The 17,680-nt window shown below is 44.8% G+C and overlaps 1 protein-coding gene across 2 annotated transcripts in view; it reads right to left on the minus strand.

Moving 5' to 3' along the window:
- Positions 1-17,680, minus strand: part of GTPBP6 (GTP binding protein 6 (putative)) — a 105,531-nt gene that overhangs the window by 38,401 nt on the left and 49,450 nt on the right. For both annotated transcript variants that reach the window (XM_069204306.1, XM_069204307.1), the window contains exon 4: positions 10,571-10,701. In XM_069204306.1, coding sequence (XP_069060407.1) covers positions 10,571-10,701 — 131 coding nt within the window. The remainder of the gene's footprint in view (positions 1-10,570; positions 10,702-17,680) is intronic.

Below are 17,680 nucleotides of genomic sequence, written 5' to 3' on the forward strand. Positions count from 1 at the left end.
GGCGCAGCTTTGTTATATGGTGGAGTGGTCGAGAACCCTCTCGGAAAAGTATTTGTGCTTCACTGATCAAGCAGCAGCAGGCATACAATTTTGTGAAAATTCCATGGTTTCCTAAAAAAACACAGACCCCTGGAAGTGAATACATCCCCAGTGGTGAAAGCGACAGTGGAGGCCTGGGACGCTGTTGCCAAAAAACAAAAAACAAAAAAAAGAAAACGCTATCCTCACAGCTGTCTACACTCACACCAATCCTAGGTGGGCAGAAAATACCAGGCCTGGCAGGAGGTGAACTGCAAAAGACTTGGTGACCTGTTTGACCATGATGGTCTCCAGTCATTTGCTCAACTACCAACCTCTTAAGACCTCCCAGACTGTGAGAAGTGGTGTTACTAAACCACTGTGCACTGGGCTACCGACCCCAGCATCCGCCCCCATATCAGTAGATAACTGAACCCTTCGAGAAATGGATTATAACACGCTTGGACGATAAGCGGCTCTTATCTGACATCTACGACTTCCTGAACTCGGTTCTGTCCCCAACTAAGTAGAAGGTGCAAAAAAGATGGAATCAGAGATAGACTGCTTTTTTTACTGCCAAGGAGTGGTTGGATGTCCTGAAAAAGACCCATACCCCAACTCGCAGAGCAGCTGGCCAGGAGACCATACCCACACCATGGTGACGAAATGGAAGGCTACCTCCTCTGATAAATGCTGGGGCAAATGTGGCGAGACTGAACATTAACTCACTTCCTCTGGTTCTGCCCTAAATTGACACCCTACTGGCACGAGGTCTTAAGGGATACTGACACTATCTTTGACACTAACCTTCCATGCTTCCTCAGCTATATTTTGCTCAGCCTTCCTAACCCCCTGATGTACCCACTACCTTCCTCTCAAGGAAAGGCCATTACATTGGCCGTGTGTGCGGCCGAACAAGTCCTACTATCTGACTGGGGCACCTATAAAATACCCACCCACCTTGAATGGCTACATAAATTGTGGGACTTGGTGGCAATGGAGAAACTAACGTCTTCTCCTGGAAACAAACTCCCACAGTTCCGTAAGAACTGGAAGCCCTGGATACACTTCCCGGTGAAGGAATTCAGGGAACTCACATGTCCTCTATATTTACGTGTCTTGCGGCTCATGGCTTCCATGACCCCTACCACTGTACATCGAGCTGGGCTGCCACTGGATACTGTGACCGGAAACCCGAGGCACTGACCCCTCTTCTTCACTCCAATGTAGTGATGCAGATATTGAGGTCCCGCTCCCTCCCAATGCCCATCCCTTGCTCCTTTCCCCCCTCACGATCTAGATACTCCCCCGTTCTTATCATCTGTACTGCCCCACAAACTCCCCAGCCCTTTGCTCTTATACTCACCGGCCTTTGTTACACGTTAAATTTCATTAAAAAGATTTGAACCATAAACTTCAATAACAAGTGACTGAGAGGACCTAGAGATCTTCGGTAATCACTAACAATCAGAAAAAATACAACAGTCTCTGGCACCAGTAAGTGACAAGCACTCTTATTAGCATCAGAGGTTCACAAGTGACCCTTGAGGAAAACAAGGCAATCTTTAATTATTGATTGGAGGTGCATGACAAGCACTGCTGGTAGAGTTGAAAATGACATATGCCTCTGCTTCAGGATGTCTTTTGCCTAGGTTTGTACTGCTTGTGGTCCCTGGGAAGCATGGCTCTACATTGGTTCAAGTGATATTTGGAAGGTAGTGGGGTAGGCAAAAAAGGGTGAGACTTAGCTGTCTACCCTTCTGTGAGCATGTAACTTGTACTTAGCACTCAAATGAGAGATTTTTGAGACCATTGTTGACATACAGCTAAAATAGAGCAATCTTTAGCAATCATTAGACATACCATATATGAACTGCCACCGTAGAGCCAACTACTTTAATGCACAGCTACACAATGTACATATAGTGCGTCTGCCCCTGTTAATCAGGAACTGATTCACCTGCTCATCTTTTTGGGCATGATTTCAGAGTAATTTTGCTGCTCATGCAATGTCAGCATTTTGAATCATGACAGTACAGGGCAACAGAGTGCTGATTTCTCATCCCATACCAGGCTGGACCTGTTAGAGGACAGTTTATTTGCCGATGACCCTGGCTGCAGAACTGCACCATTATGGATACAGTTGAAAAGAGCAAGAGGTTGTAGTGACTTGTTTATAAACATGGTCACATGAGGACTCTTCATAGATTTCATTGAAATTCAAAGTCAAAGGAGAGTCATGAGTAAATGTTTAAAGTCTTTCAGCCACACAGAACAGGTTCTTAGACTGTGGTCTGAAAGTGGACCTGTGTGGAATCTCTAGGAGGTTGGATGCTTTACAAGCTGGTAAACAACTCTTCTTGTGATAAGGCATGACCTATAATTCTTGGTTTAAAAAAAAGTCTATGAAAAGGAGGAGTGCTGGCAGACTTCCACTCTTTTCTCGTCCTACACTGAGGATGTTTTCTTAACTTTTTCATTCTACTAGGTACTCTGGACTTTAGGGTACACCCAAAGTGTACCCGTACACACAGTAAAAGGTGGCTTATGCCACCTCGCCAGGCTGTGGGAAATGTCTGCCAGTGGCAGTTCAGATTTTATCAATCAATCAATCAATCAATCAAAGCTTTATTTCGGCAAGAAAAACGCCATAAAAGCACAGTGCATTTTACAAATTAAAAAAACAGTATTCAAAAGAGCAGACCACAATAAAATGGACCACAGATAGACTGAAACCAAACCAATAAATAACCCATACGACATGCAATCCTCAGAATAAAACATCCAGCATATTACATAGTACAGTGCAAAGTCTGATAGCAGCAGAAAAAAGGATCAGCAGCATGACCATCATTTATTCCCTTCCCATACCTTAATTGCCTTTGCTCTAGTAGACCAAACATTCCCCAAAACGTTGGCAACTGCGCAGGCAAGCACAGGTCTAGGGTCCAACCTCATAACTCTCCATGCAATTGCTCTATGGAGTGTTCCTAAAGACCTAGCAACAAGTTTAATCCATGTACTGCTGGGTTCATCGTACACTCAGCATGACCAACTGTTTCCTTGCATTGCTTGCAGCCTGTACGACAGCAGAGTCTGTTGTCCAGTTATTTGTAAAGAACCTCAGTGGAAGGGACCCTAATTTAAACTGAATGTACAACCTCTTATCCCAGGGGACCAGGATAAAATCAAGATACGGTTCTAAAAGGCTGTTGGCATTAAAATCCTAAAATGCGCTTGGTACAGTGCCTCTCCACCCGACACTTAACCCTCTTGCCAGACCTAGGCCCAATATTGTCTTTTTAATTCTGCCTTGGATGGAATCTCCTCTTGATGTTCAGAGCCTAGATCTAACTCGAACCCCATGGTATGTAACATTCTCTTTATATTCAAGATCCATGGTATGTTGTGCACCCCAACGCACTTTAGTAACTCCCTAAAGTTGCTGCATACTGCTCAAGCTCTTGTGTGACCATCAGTCTTCTAAAAAAAAAAAGCAGTGGGCGCAATGTCACCTTGTCCCTAATGGACTTCCAGCCCAAATCCAATTTTAGCGGAAGGAGTGGGGTGGTAGGAGGTACTTGAATGAGGCTCCTGATAACTTTTGTCACTGAGATCAGAAAAGCCCCATAAACTGTTGATGCCACAGCTTAGGCAACACAGATCTGCTTGGGTGTTGCCACAGGCTTAAAAGAAGCAGCTCTATGCTCCCACAGTAGTACTCCAAATACTTGTCCTAGCTTATTGCCCATTTTGTTAATATGGTGGTGCCAAACCATATTATCTGCCGGCTTAATACCTAAATAACAAAGGTGTCCACTCTCTCAAAAGTCTCACACCCCAAGATCAACCTCCCCCTGATGCCTTATGCCAGTTGATTACCAAAAATGTGGTCTTGTTGGTGTTAATAATCAGGCCCAGGATCCCGCAAAATTCCTCAAATATAGCTAGGAACCTTTGAAGGCCATCTGGAATCTTAGACACCAAGAGGGTATCAGCAGCATAAAGTAGGGTTGCAATTTTAAGCTTCCCAATTGAGGGGGCGTCTGCCAAGGGGAAGGACATAAAACTTACAACTTCATTCAAAAACAGAGAGAAAAGAGTAGGGGTAATGACACAGCCCTGCCTCACACCTTTAGCTATTGCAATAGGGTTAGTAACTCGTCCTTGATCCCCCCCCCAAATGGCTGCCTGATTGTTCTCATGCAGTTGAATAAGAATGGACAAGATGTCACCGGGCATTCCCATATCCGCTTAGATGGACCATAATTTATCTCTTGGGACTGTGTCAAAAGCCGTTTTTAGGTTGATAGACTGCCTTTGCCTACCATTACAGTCTTCCAATATAGTAGCACAAATCTAAATACTTGATCAATTGTGCTAGTCTTTGACCTAAAGCTGGCTTGGTAAGGAGATAGAATATTCTGGTCCTCAATCCAATCTAAAATCTCCCCTAATAATGCCCAACTAAAGACTTTTTGTGCTGCATCAATTAGGCTTATAGGCCTCTAGTTGGTTGGGAAATCCCTAGCCCCCTTGTTATAGATTGGTACATCCTCAGCGCATTTCCAAAAGGATGAGATGGGGGGAGCACCCCATTTACAATGCGATTAGCCAATTCTAGCACTTACTTATCATGCTTGAATAAGTCATCTGGGATTCCATCCGAGCTAGGGGTCTTAATGGCCACAATGGCATTGCTAAAGCTTCTAATCTCTGATAGTTTGAACATACCCCTGCAGCTGGGTAAACCCACCATTACGTTGAGGTTGCACGGGTCAACTATTTGCTCTTTAGAATAGAGGAGTTTAAAGTGCTCCACACACACACCTCAGGGGGAATCATGTTGTCAAAATCCAATTGGCATTAAACGACCCCATCCCCTTTGCTCACCAGATTCCAGAATCTGAGATGATCACGTGCCTTACATGCTGCTTTAAGGGCTGCCCATCTATTATCCTCCCAAACTTTCCTTGCCTGCACCTGAGCTGCCTTATAAGAAGCCTTGAGTATAGGGATTCTATCCTCGTCCCAGGATATAATAGCTTTAATCAGGTCATCCCTTGCCAGTCTACATAGCTTGTTATACCAACTTAAGTGGTTTGGCTTAGTCAATTTCCTTTTCTTCTGGACCCCACGGACAACAAAATGTGGGTGTACACCTCTAAAGAGAGCAAGATGGATATTGGCTACATCAACCCCATTATTGTCTCCAGCAGGGAGCACATTCAGCTTGTCCAATGCTGAATTTACTAACAACATTATTTCAGTGAGCACCCCTGCTTTTATAGCAACGCTCTGCCGCTTAAGGCAGCGCCTGTCGTGAGATACCTGGAGTTCTTTGTGCAAGCAACAGGCATCCGTCCTTTTTACGGGGCCCCAATAATGACTTTAAAGAGCAACATAAAGGGTTGTGATCGCTCTAAACTGTTTCAATAATCGCCACATCCTCTGTAAAAGCCAAAAGTCTGATGTCCATCTGTACATAGTATATCCGACTCGAGCCCAGAGTCATGGAAGGTATGAAGCACAGTCCGATTGTTCTTGGTCCTAACATTCAAAGCTCCTAACCCAAATTCAAGTGTGATGGCTTTCAACTGAAGTGCCACCCTGGACCATTTGTTGACTGGGGCTAGGCTAATCTCTGGGATTGACCACCTTTCATCTTCCTCGGCAGTAAGGCTTGTATCTTTATCATCTAAAGGCTCAAACGTGACATTGAAGTCCCCACTAATGATTAAATAAGATCTGTGCGCAGTCTTATCCAGGTTGGCCTCAAGGCACAACAAAGTATTAGATTGTGATCTACCATGCACACTCCTCATATATAGGTTGTAGATGTCTCTCAGTGATAAAACCATCTTTTGCCCAAATTGCCGAGATGTCAGGGTGGGCCACAGAAAGCATTGTGAGGGTACAAATTCAATTTTGACCCAATCATTAACCCACCTGAAGGCTGGGGATAGCTGCTTTAAACGAGTATTTGCAATGCAATGGGTCTTGTATTTGCTCGAGTTATAGCTATTAGCGTTATAAACTCCTAACCAGGCTTTTCTTGCCACATAAATTGAAAATCAAAAGTAAAACAGTTTAACATAAGTGAGCCGATTCACAGCACCACAGCCACCATGGGCATAAACAACAAGGAGAGTCACAAAAGGAAAAAGAACTTTGCTCGCAGTCAAACTTAATCGGCAAAAGTGCAATTAGCCATGTAACGGGGCGATAGCCAAGGCGGTAACAAAACCTCCCGAAGGAGGGACAAATGTAAACCATTTACCAATGTCATCAAAGGATTTTTGAATGGCAAGCCCACGAACGAGTGATAGTGCTGGGTGTGAGGTGGGTGTTTTATAAGCCCAGATACATACCAACACGTCAGAAAAGCAGCGCTTGCACGCTTCTATGCTCGACTTAAAAAGGTAAAGTACCCATGTCGATAGACCGGTTCAATTCACCAGGTTTCCTGGAATAAGCAGATGTCAAAATCGACGATAAAGGTGTTCCACTCAGGGATAAGCGGCTTTTAACCCAAACCTGCTACATTCCAGGAAACAAGCAAAATACCACTCGAAAGGCTTCTGATGCGAGCAGCTGATCTTTGCTTTGCTCCCCCTGGTTGAGTGTTAGCTGGCAAAGGTGAGCCTAATGATTGAGCCCTTTCTCTACGGCACTTGCCCCCGAGGCAACTAGAAACTGTTCTGGATCCATTGATCTGTTTTCCTCACTTATTCCTGGGGTAACATGTGGGACAAGGCTGCCCAACCCGCCCGCTTCTCCAATCAGGGGTAGTCAATCAACTTCCTTTAAAGCACTGAAGTGATTGCTGACAAGTACCTTATGCACCCCATGCGGTCCTGCCTCACCCTGGTATAGGCTATGATCCCCTCCCTGAAAATTAGCTTGAGCCAGATTCACCAGACGTCTAGCAACCATAGTAGGTTTGTAAAAATAGCCCAGGGGCAAAAGTGTAATTCCCGTTCCCAACTCTCCCACCTCCTTATTGCTACGTAATAATCTATGTACAATCTCTGGGTTAATAAAATCTACAATCTTGCAGTCCCCAGGGCGTTCGGCCCGCCCTGGACCAATCCACCTGACCCTGGGTGTTAGCAAAATCCTATGGGCCAGCCTAGTCAAATAGTTCTTCACTTTGCCAAGCCAGTGCAGACATTTATTAGACAGTTCCACCAGTGATTCAGTATCACCTGCTTCAGCTTAGGGACTCCTGCGAGTATAACTACATAAGGGGCACGAGGCTGCGGGTAAGTTTATAAAGGCAGGGATTGCAATTGGGTTGTACTAGTGCCCTCACTCTTCCGCTCACCACCCTCCCACCTCCTAGATTGTGCCCCTCGCCAACTCCCCTGTCAAGTGCGGCTGATTAACCAGGGGCGCTGTCTGAGGGTTAATATCGCAGGAAATTTGACCTCTGTCAGAGTACACCATGTTAGCTTGACCTAGGCCAAATTCCTCAACATAACCGGGCTTGGCGGACTGTAGTGACACTGTGGGCTGGTCATACAGTTTAGGGCAAGTTCAATTTTAGCCACCCAATTCTTTAGGGGTTCACGTTCCGCTTTTAGAAGCTCCTCAACCACCTTCGCCACCATCACATCTACAAGGCCGGCTAGCTGACCTTGGTCAGTGTCCGACTCTGTCCCGGCATTGGCAGATGGCTATGTGCTCCTCGCTGTCACGGCTTGGGTCCCAGAACTTAGGCCTATGGGCTTGGTGTTACTCCGCAATGCACTTTGGGATCTCTTAAGCCCCTTCTTGCTATGGTTAACTTCCATAGTAAGGGCTGCCTTTGTTTCCGTCCGGGAGCTTGTATCAGCCTCCACTCCTACACTGGTGACAGTAGAAGTCCAGGACAGATCATTTGCCCCGGTCGCATTCGAAGCAGGAAGCAGAAGATGGTGCCAATGAGCTATCATGCAGCCCCATTAAAGGAGGACCAGGATCTTCAGAGAGCCTTCTTTCAGTGAGATATATTTCACTGGAGGCAACCCCAATAGCCTGCAGCAGCATTTCATGTAAAGAAGTCAATCTGGCAGGCGGAGTAGCAGCGGTGGCAGCGTTAGAGCGGTCAGTGCATTTCTTCTTGCCCATGGCCCATATATTCTAATTAGTCTTGTGTAACAGGAAACAGACACCAAATCGCTAAAAGTAGCTGTCCCTCAGCATAAGATAATTAAACAATGGGGCAGCAACCACGCTAAAAGCCCAGTAATATGCGCACAGATACAAACTCACCCACTGACCAAAGATGTAAAATGGGTGGTCCAGCCCAGCCTCTTCCGGGCTCTGACAGATGCAGATGGGCCTGATCTTGGCCCAGTCTTCACGCTGCAGGCTGCAAGGTCTAATAAATGCGCCTTTGGGTGCTTCGCGTTGCGTCACGTGGCCTTCGTCGCAAAGGAAGCTGGGGCGGATAGTGCGCAGCCCCCAATAAAAGCAGGACACCTCCTCCGTGCTGCGGGGCAGCAGAGTCTATAAAAAATGCACCTCTGGGTGCTTGCGTTGCGTCGAGTGGCCTCTGACGCAAAGGAAGCTGGGGCGGGTAATGTGCCACCCCCTATAAAAGCAGGACACCATTTATGAATTTTACTTATGTAAGGTCAACAACACAAAGGAAATTAAGGTATGCCCAAAACAAGTTCCCAGTAGTTTGTCCCAAATGGAGTTAGGGGTCACTTTTCCAACAGGTCCACCATCAATCTCCCTCAAGAAACACTGAGTCCATCATGGATTGGTACTTTCTGAGTCGGGCTTGCTCCTGTTACGCCTTCGGAGAAATAAACAAAATACGTTCCACTAAGGGCTGCTCTTAGAGGTGTTCGCCACCACTAAAACCCTGGTGAATATGTACAGCACAACAAACTCTTTGTGTGCGGGGGTATCCTTCTCTTGCTATCCATCACACCCACCACTCTTAAACTGTCCCTGAACTTCCACCATCAATATAATGACTCCCAATGCGGGTTGACCTGAAACACGTCTCGGTGACAGAGCCATGGTGTCCTGGAGCTTCTAGCCTTCAGTCTGCGGGTGGTCCGGTCGGTTTCCCGCTCTCATCTCCGCCAATGGGCACTGAACCTTTTTTTTTTTTTACCAGCATACATAGCATAATGCTCCTTGGTCTTGTTAACCAGTTATGGATTTTGAACATTGCACAAACACTGAATGGTTGTAGCTACATGCCTGAACCCCTGAACTCAACTGGTAATTCAGGGCCAGTTCTGGATATTTGTCTGGACATCTGGAAAAGCTAAGCTGCACTTAGCTTTTCAAGATGTCTGAGCTGGAGCAGAGCTCTGAAAGTTAACGATTGTCCTCTTTGGCTGGGAACAAGAGAAACACTATGCAGGATGCCAAGTTCCCAACATATCCCTGGAAGAAAAGGAAGATTTTCGGCAGCAGTGAAGAAAGGAGTTGCCCCTATGTTAGACATCAAGAGCACACTCCAGCCAACTTGAAGAAGTTACCAGTCTGGGAGGACAAAAGATTTTCAACCCAAAAACACTCACCTTGCAAGAGAAACCAAAGCCTGCAGATGAAAAGATGAAATTCCAGGACTACGAGTGTGGTGATAATAATCTGTCCTCTGGCCTAAAACGCATTAAGTCTTACTTTGTGAGAAGATGTATAACCCATTCCCACTTAATCCAGATGGGAACAAAATGAGATATTCCCTTTCACCCTGGGCCAGAGGTTAATAAACCTGAGAACATGCACACTGATTCCAGAACCCATTAAGAGCTATCACCATTTAAAGGCACAACTGCACACTAGCCTTAAATCCTAGCTTCAAGTGGGAATACGTTTCTCCAATGGAAGTCCTCCCTTCTGTGTATACCCTCACCCGCTGAAAATAATGGTTGTTAAAAGCTGTTACAAAAAAATTGTCCTAAAGTTTGGTAACAGGAGGACCCAAGCCAGGGTGCTAACCCAATCCCATCACCAGCGATCCTACTGTTGACACAAATGACTTTGGAGGGTAGCGGAAACTATTAAATAGTCTCCTCCTAGATTGTGTCGAAGGTCCTGGTTACCGGTCACTAGACCCTCAGTGGCTATGCTAAGCAGATTCTGGGAACGGACTCTGGAAACCAATCCTTTGTCACTATCATTTGCCTGTGGGTGGGAATCACAGTCTGTGTTTCAGCTGGGTGTTTAAAACAATATTGTGCATTGCGATTTCCTCACTTTTCTTTATTTCTTTATATTTTGTTTTTGGCACCAATGTTGGAAAAGGTGGATAAATGGTCTCCAATATATCACAGGTGCGAATGTGAGGTGCCTTTCTATTCATGGAAATAGTTAACAAACCCATCCCTCAACATCTGGTTTGAGGTATTTTCCTTTTAACCTGCTTCTGTTTATGAAAAGAGCTAGAAGCTAAAACTAAATTGGCTGTACGGATCACGCACCTATCTTAAACATAACTTCAAGGTTCTGTTTTGTAGCTACTTTGCTATCACAGGACATCTTTGGGTTCCCTTTTCCACTTCTGCTGCCCCATTGTTTCTCAAGTGAAGTTGCATTTTACCTGAGCAATGGGAGCTCTGCCAAGGCTATCTGCAGTTTGGCTTCTCTCGTTCGAGCATTGTAACGAAATATATGTAAAACAACGGTATATCGATCAAACACCTTCACTCCCCAGGCTTCTTCAAGTTCTTTCTGGAAAAGAAAAGAAATATGAAAAAACAGAAATATGCATTACAACTGCGAAAACTCAATTTACAGTCAAAGTGTGCTTGAGGGAGAAGGAGTATTAAGAGTCAGGCTATTTATTGAGAGTGAGAAATGCAAGAATTTCAATTTCGTAGTTCATTTTCATGTTTGAAGAAAAAGGTTGGCTGAGGCACCTATAGATCGATCAAGTCTCTGTCACAGAATTAAGCCAGACCACAAGGTGTAGTAACTACATCCTCGTTTACATAACTGACCCATCTTAAAAAATACAGTTGCAGTGATGCACTTCCCTAGGGCTCATGAAAAGCTACACTACAAATGGTATTTTACATAATCCAATTCTTTCTAAAAATGTGAACTATACTACAAATCAATACACTTATAGAGGAGAACAGTAAAATTAAAAAAGCTCTCCCTTCTCTTGATCTCACCAAGCACTTCTAATGGTGTGCTGGGACTTCAGTTGATACATGGAATCTATTGAGATTCTGCTAAGAAGCTCACTGGAGTTTTTGGTCTGGAAAAAGCAAAACACTTAGGGCCTGATTACAACTTTGGAGGAGGGTGTTAATCCGTCCCAAATGTGACGGATATCCTGCCCACCGTATTACGAGTTCCATAGGATATAATGGACTTGTAATACGGCGGGTGGTATATCCGTCACATTTGGGACGGATTAACACCCTCCTCCAAAGTTGTAATCAGGCCCATTATTTGCAAAAATACACAGAAAGGGCATTAGGTTCACCTTCTTCAGCCACTGCATTGAGGCAGTCGGTTACATCTTGAGGCAGCTTAGAGGGCTCTTTCAGTCTCATATCATAGTGCTAGGCCCTTAGGTGTTATATTCCAACTAGTGAGGGCATTCATTGCAAATACGGTGCATTGCTAACTGCTGAGGACTACTAAAACAACATTTTTCATTTAAATAAGTATATAAATGCACAATAATCCTTGATAGGTTTCATTTTTTCAAGAAACTGTTTTTGTGATTAAATGTAAAACAAGTTATTTAAATACGAGAACATGAACTCATAGTCAGAGGTTTGCGAAAACTGATCGTTTTTTTCTACTATAAGTGGCCATTTTTGGATTTCTGTAGTTACTATTATGTTGGGGCACAGCAAGCCCACTAAAGTGAAAGAAAGCTTGCTATGTTACATACTTGTGTACCTATCCTGAGAACTGCTCTTCTCAGAAGGCATCCACGCTCGGGAAACAACTGGCTGCTTGCCCTATTGCCTGAATCGATTTTTTGGGAAGCACTTTGTGCATCAGCCACTTGATATACAGTGGCAGCAGCTGCTGACTGTGAGCCCTCCCAGCTCCAGGCAAAGGACGCTGGGAACAGAAGGCCCTGTTCACCTATTAGCTGGAGCTAGCATAGTGCACTTTTCAGCATTCCCATTGCAAGATGGCTGCTTCGATGAGGTTTGGCTTCTTCAACCACACAGTTTGTATTTCCAGGTTGTGGCATGCCACTGAGTACCGACAATGTGGAAGGTGAAAGGGTGTCGACCCTGGGGCTGATCTTAGAGTTGGTGGCTGAGGGAAAAACCTGTGTTGGGCAGAGGTTGAAGCACAGTCAGGAAAGTTGCACAACTCAATACTCTCACAGCGCAGGGGTAATCAATCCTGATAGAACTGTTGCTGCTAAGGTGTCCAGCAGCTCATGTGCCTGAAGGGCCAGAGGTAGATTCCCTTACTCTCCTTAACATTTCCTTTCTATCCTCTTTCCAGCTTTCTCTTTGCCTGACTCTATAAGACCCTTTACCCTGTATGTCTCTATCATTCTTCCTTCTCATTTTTTTCTAGTATATTATTTTCCATGCAACCCTTTGTATCTCCTAACCAATGTACCTTTCTTTGATGCTCTCTCTTCCTCTCATGAATTCTCTCTGTTGGTCTATCTATTTCTATTCTACTGCAGCCCATTTGCAAAAGATGTTCTTAATGAAATGTATTTTCCCTTAGTATGTCCACTCTTTAAACGAGGTCCTTCTTATCGGAAGTCACTTCTCCGTAAGATATGTGAAAAGGAAAATTCATGTTTATAGGTACTAAGTCGCTATTCTGACGTTCTGATGCCATACTGCCCTGCATGCATCCCATTACCAGAACTGAATGGAGGAGCTATTGCCAGCTTTTGGTCTCCTTTATCACATTTTTAGACAGCAATAAATGATCATTTAAAAGGTTGTATGTTAGCTACAATATTTGGACAGTTTAAAAGTTTTATCAAGTGTTTTTCAAGTGTTTTGGCAAATAGAGCTTCGGCTTTGAAGAGAACGTTTTATGAAGATCTACTTTCTAAAGTTTGTTTTTCTAATATTTATCTGCTGTTTCTGTGGTGAGGGAGCCTAGGTTCTTGGTTTAGGGCAAGTTTATGTAAGTCAGGTTTTGGAAGGAAGCGTCTGTTCCCTTATTCTGTGCCTTCTTTACGGATGCATTAAAAGGTGGGGTTCTAGATCTCTTTCTTGAAAAACACACATTTCTTTTTGAAGTCTTTATTTTTCCACTTACACTACACTGGTTTAAAAACAAAACAAAGGTACATTAAAACTTTTATCCAGATGAAAACCATCAGGCTTTCCTATACAACTTGCAAAGATCTTCAACACTACAGGCAAATAGATCATACACACAGGCACCATTTACAGTCAGATATGCACTTACAACCTAGAGTGTGAAAAATTACCGTAATTTGCTTTCACCTAATTATGATATATTTCAGGAAACTTATACGAAATACAAATATGTCCTTTGGCAATACATTTTAGTGAGAAATTCATCCTTACATACGTTTTGGACACGGGGATGCATTTTGCACAGAAGAAATAGCACCAAAAGCACTGCCGCGAACACCTGCTCCTGTTTTGGTCATTACCAGTGTGGAGTAATTTCAGAACGTTTGCCCATGGGGTTTTGTGTCAACGACATTGTGGGCAACAACACATATATATGAGCCACTGGGGCAGGAGCGGTTAAACTTGCTGGCACCCAGCCAATATTTTATCGATTTGCTTTGCATTTCAAATATATTTTTATGAGAGGACTCGTTTTAAGTTGCTTAGTTGCTACAAATATCTGGCGGAACGTGTGCATTGGCTATGCACTGGCACTCTAAATCCTCTGCCTCCGCATTTTATTGAACTGATGCACAATTAATGGTTAGCATCTGACGCTGCCATGTTTCTCCATTTCCGACCTGGGAACCATGCTTACATCTGTTCACCCTGCACTTTAATAAACCTACAGCATTTTACTGGTGATGCAGCCATTGTTATACCTGGGCTCTTGTGTCAATGGGGTCATGGGCTCAGAAACACTTAGATGATCCACCGGGGACAGGTGCTCACCCAACTTGTCTTTTACTGATCTGCTCTACTTTTAATACATTGTCATGCGTTGACCCCTTTTAAGGTTGCCTAGCTGGATACAACTACTTCAGGGAACAGGTGCTACTATTTTAAAGTGATGCATATTTTGAGGTTTATTGCTTGTTGTATCTTATTGAAATGGTTTTCAGTAACTATGCAAATAAAATAAACTTATGATAACTTAACTTGTGGTGTCTGATGTGAGGAGGCCTGCAATCCAGTGCGGGTGCCTTGTTGTTGGGATCAGTTGCTGCACTTGGTTGGATCAGCTCACTGGGATGGTGAACCCACCAGTCTATCTGGTGGGCACTGGGGGCCCACTGGGAGAATTACCTGTTGGTGGCCCAGTGTGGTGTGAAATGGCATCAGGAACTAGGCCAAAGGATGGTGGTTCATCTGTACAGACCCAGGGGGCGCCCAGGGTGAAGGGGCCAAGTGCCTGGTCTGCAGCTCACATTGGAGAAAATACTGGCTGCTATTGTGGTTTCCAAACATACGCTCCAGCAACAGATTGGCGAGGTGGCGACGGAGCTTCGCCTACTTGGGGTGGACCACAAAAAACTGGCTGACCGGGTTGAGGCTACAGATGCATTTGTAGGCAAACTCCAACCAGTTCAATGCTCCTTGCAACAACAAATCACAAATGACTGATATTAATGAGCGCATGAGGATTTTGTAACACAGACCCAGGTATGTAGAAGGGCGCAATCATGTCATGACTGTGCAGTTGCCAGAGGGGGCAAAGGGCAGTGACCTGGTCGTATATGTGGAACACTGGATGAAAACTGAAGTGGCGCCCACTGAACATTCTTTGCACTAGAATGGGCACACTACCGGGCCCAGCTCTAGGGGTTCCACCAGGGCCATTGGTAGCCAAGTTGCTGTATTACACAGACAGTGAACTCTGCTCCAGAAAACACGTGTGGATGGCCCTTCTCGTATTGATAATGCATCAGTGACCCTGTTCCCAGTCTTTACTGCATCTATGTAGGCTGAAAGGGTATCCTTTATTGAAGGGAAACGAGGACTGCAGGATGCAGTGGTGTGATACTTCCTCTTATACTTAGCAAAATAGAGAGTGATGCTCATGGTACCCGCATGTCTTCATGATTTCTTCAGGCTCCTGGAATTGGTTAGAGTGGTACAAGGCTATGGGCCAGGGCAAGGGGGCAAGGAGGAGCAGGCTCTAGCCACGACATTGAGTGTAAAGGGGACACCGCAAACCCACGAGTCTTGAGCATGTGAGAAAGCTGACGAGAGCACAGGCAGATAAGGCCAGGACGGTGGCATTGCAGGAAGCGACTGGGATCACCGGCTGGAGTCCTGCAGACTCCGACAACGACACAACCTCTGAACAACCACTTTTGTAGGGAGGCTCTCTTGAACCTAAGTTGGTTTAAAAGTTTAGCTTAAATTGTATATTTTACACATTTTAGCTTCATTGTCTTTTAGCAGTGACATTTTCCACACTTTACTTGCATGATCTTATTCTAGGATTATATTGTACAAGTTGCTAATTTTACTTAGTCTTTTCTCGACATATAATCAATACATTCTGTCCAAGGCTAGGAACACCGTACATGGTATCCTAGTGATTGCGTTGCCCGTTCGGAGACAGCTTTTAACACTTGGACATTTCATTGTATTAGAGCTGTGCTTCTAACACAACTTTGCTTTTATTATATAAACGATGCACTAACCCAGAAATGCAGAGGGGCAGTCCTGCTACGACCATCCTGGGACGAATGCTGTGTTCGACATGCAGCTCTGCTGGCGCTAAGCTACCCTCTTCCCAAAAGGACTGACACTCATACTACAGGCTGACTAGCGACGCAATTCTTCAGGTAATAGGAGCTAAGGCTAACCTCTTAGATGGGGCAAAGGCAGAGGGTACACCTACTATGCACTCAGTATTGGCTTAGGGTTATGTAAGAATATCAAAAAATGAATTGCCATGATTGGATTGTTCATTCTCTTTACCATGTTCATAATGCTGGTTACTTTGCTTTGTTTCATCTGCCTAATCATTGCAGCTCATTCTCTCTATGCAAGACTATGATTGTTTCAATAAATGTATTAAAAACATATCTCGTATTTCTCTTGTGTTTTCGCCTGGCATGCATGAGTAATACAACAAAAGTGTAAGATCTGTTTCCACGACTTCCTTGGGAGCCAGAGTGTCGTGTTTAGTTTGCCACAATCACCTTCCATCCAGTAAGGTTAGAGGTATAGGTGAGGCAGAGGGATCTACCCAGGAGTTGGGCCAACAGCTTCAGACTGTGTGGACGGACTCAATCCTCACAATCTGAAGTTCTATCAACGGAATATTCAGTCCTACTATCTTCGTATGAACCGTATAACACTTTGAGGGGCCTGCTTCTGATGCCATGACCAAGTAAACAGAGCATGCCCCAAGTGACTCCGCCTGAGGTGCCATGTGGGTGAGATAATTCTATAGTAGAGGGGTGGTGCAACTGGTGAGGTACATTGCTATGCTATCCCAGGTGGATGTCTGCTAGCAGTCTGTGGTGGGGGGCAGCATGGGATGAACATTGGAGAGGGACAGGGGACTGCCGATCTCGTGGTGGCCTGCCTTGGGTGAACAGGTAACAGCGCACACACTTGTGTGATGCCGACTACGGAGTGACTTTCTCTGACACCTGTAGCTGTGGGCTGCATGTCCCTGGTGTACTATTTATGCTACTGAGGTTCTCTGTTATCACTGAAGGTGCATGTGACATAAATGACAGAGATAAGACCGGAGCGGTGTGGTTGTGTGCTCTGTTTACATGGCTGTCTTATCCCCTTACCATTGTCCATGTACTTGCAGACACCAGGAATACATTGCACTTATAGTTCATCATGCCTATGTTTGTGCAGCTAGCCTTTGCTAGACTGCTCTAGGGTTGAGGAGTTGGGAACTGTTTGTTTGTTTATTGGGTTCTAGGACTTGTATATCCTTGCATATGAGGTTTGTTCACTCCGGTGTGGGGGAGGGGAGAGATGGGACAGCCAAGGCACAGGGTGTACATTGTTGCTAAGGCAGCGTCACATGAAGGGTTTACATTGATGACATAGAACATTGCGGGCATGGGATTGGCGGCCAAATGCCACAAGGTTCATATGTTCTTAAAACCTAGGGCTGTTCATATTGCCTTATTGCAAGAAACACACCTTACTAAAACTGACACGTCAGTGTCACAACACTGGCACGTCAGCTCCAAAGGAGCTGGAGTGGGCAGGTATGTGCTACTAAGTATTCTGCATTTACTTGGTATGCTCTGGTCTGGATCAGGGTATGGGGTCAAGCACTACAAGTCAGAACTGGCAGGGAAGGCAAGTATGTCTTGGTGGAAGAGAGGCTAGATGCTAAGCAATTAACAATAGGCTCTATATATGCCCCAAACTAGGACCAACTGGCCTATCTTTCTGGCCTGTCTTCACATTTGAGCTTACTCACTGACGGGAACTAACAGGAGATTTTAACTGTGTGGTACACACAGAGTTGGAACATTCAAACCCAGCCTTTGCCAGGGGCTTCTGCTCATAGACTAGCAAGGGAGCTCAGAGACTAGGTGGGGAGC

Source organism: Pleurodeles waltl, chromosome 8 (genome assembly GCF_031143425.1).
Source record: "Pleurodeles waltl isolate 20211129_DDA chromosome 8, aPleWal1.hap1.20221129, whole genome shotgun sequence".
Classification (NCBI taxonomy): Eukaryota; Metazoa; Chordata; class Amphibia; order Caudata; family Salamandridae; genus Pleurodeles; species Pleurodeles waltl.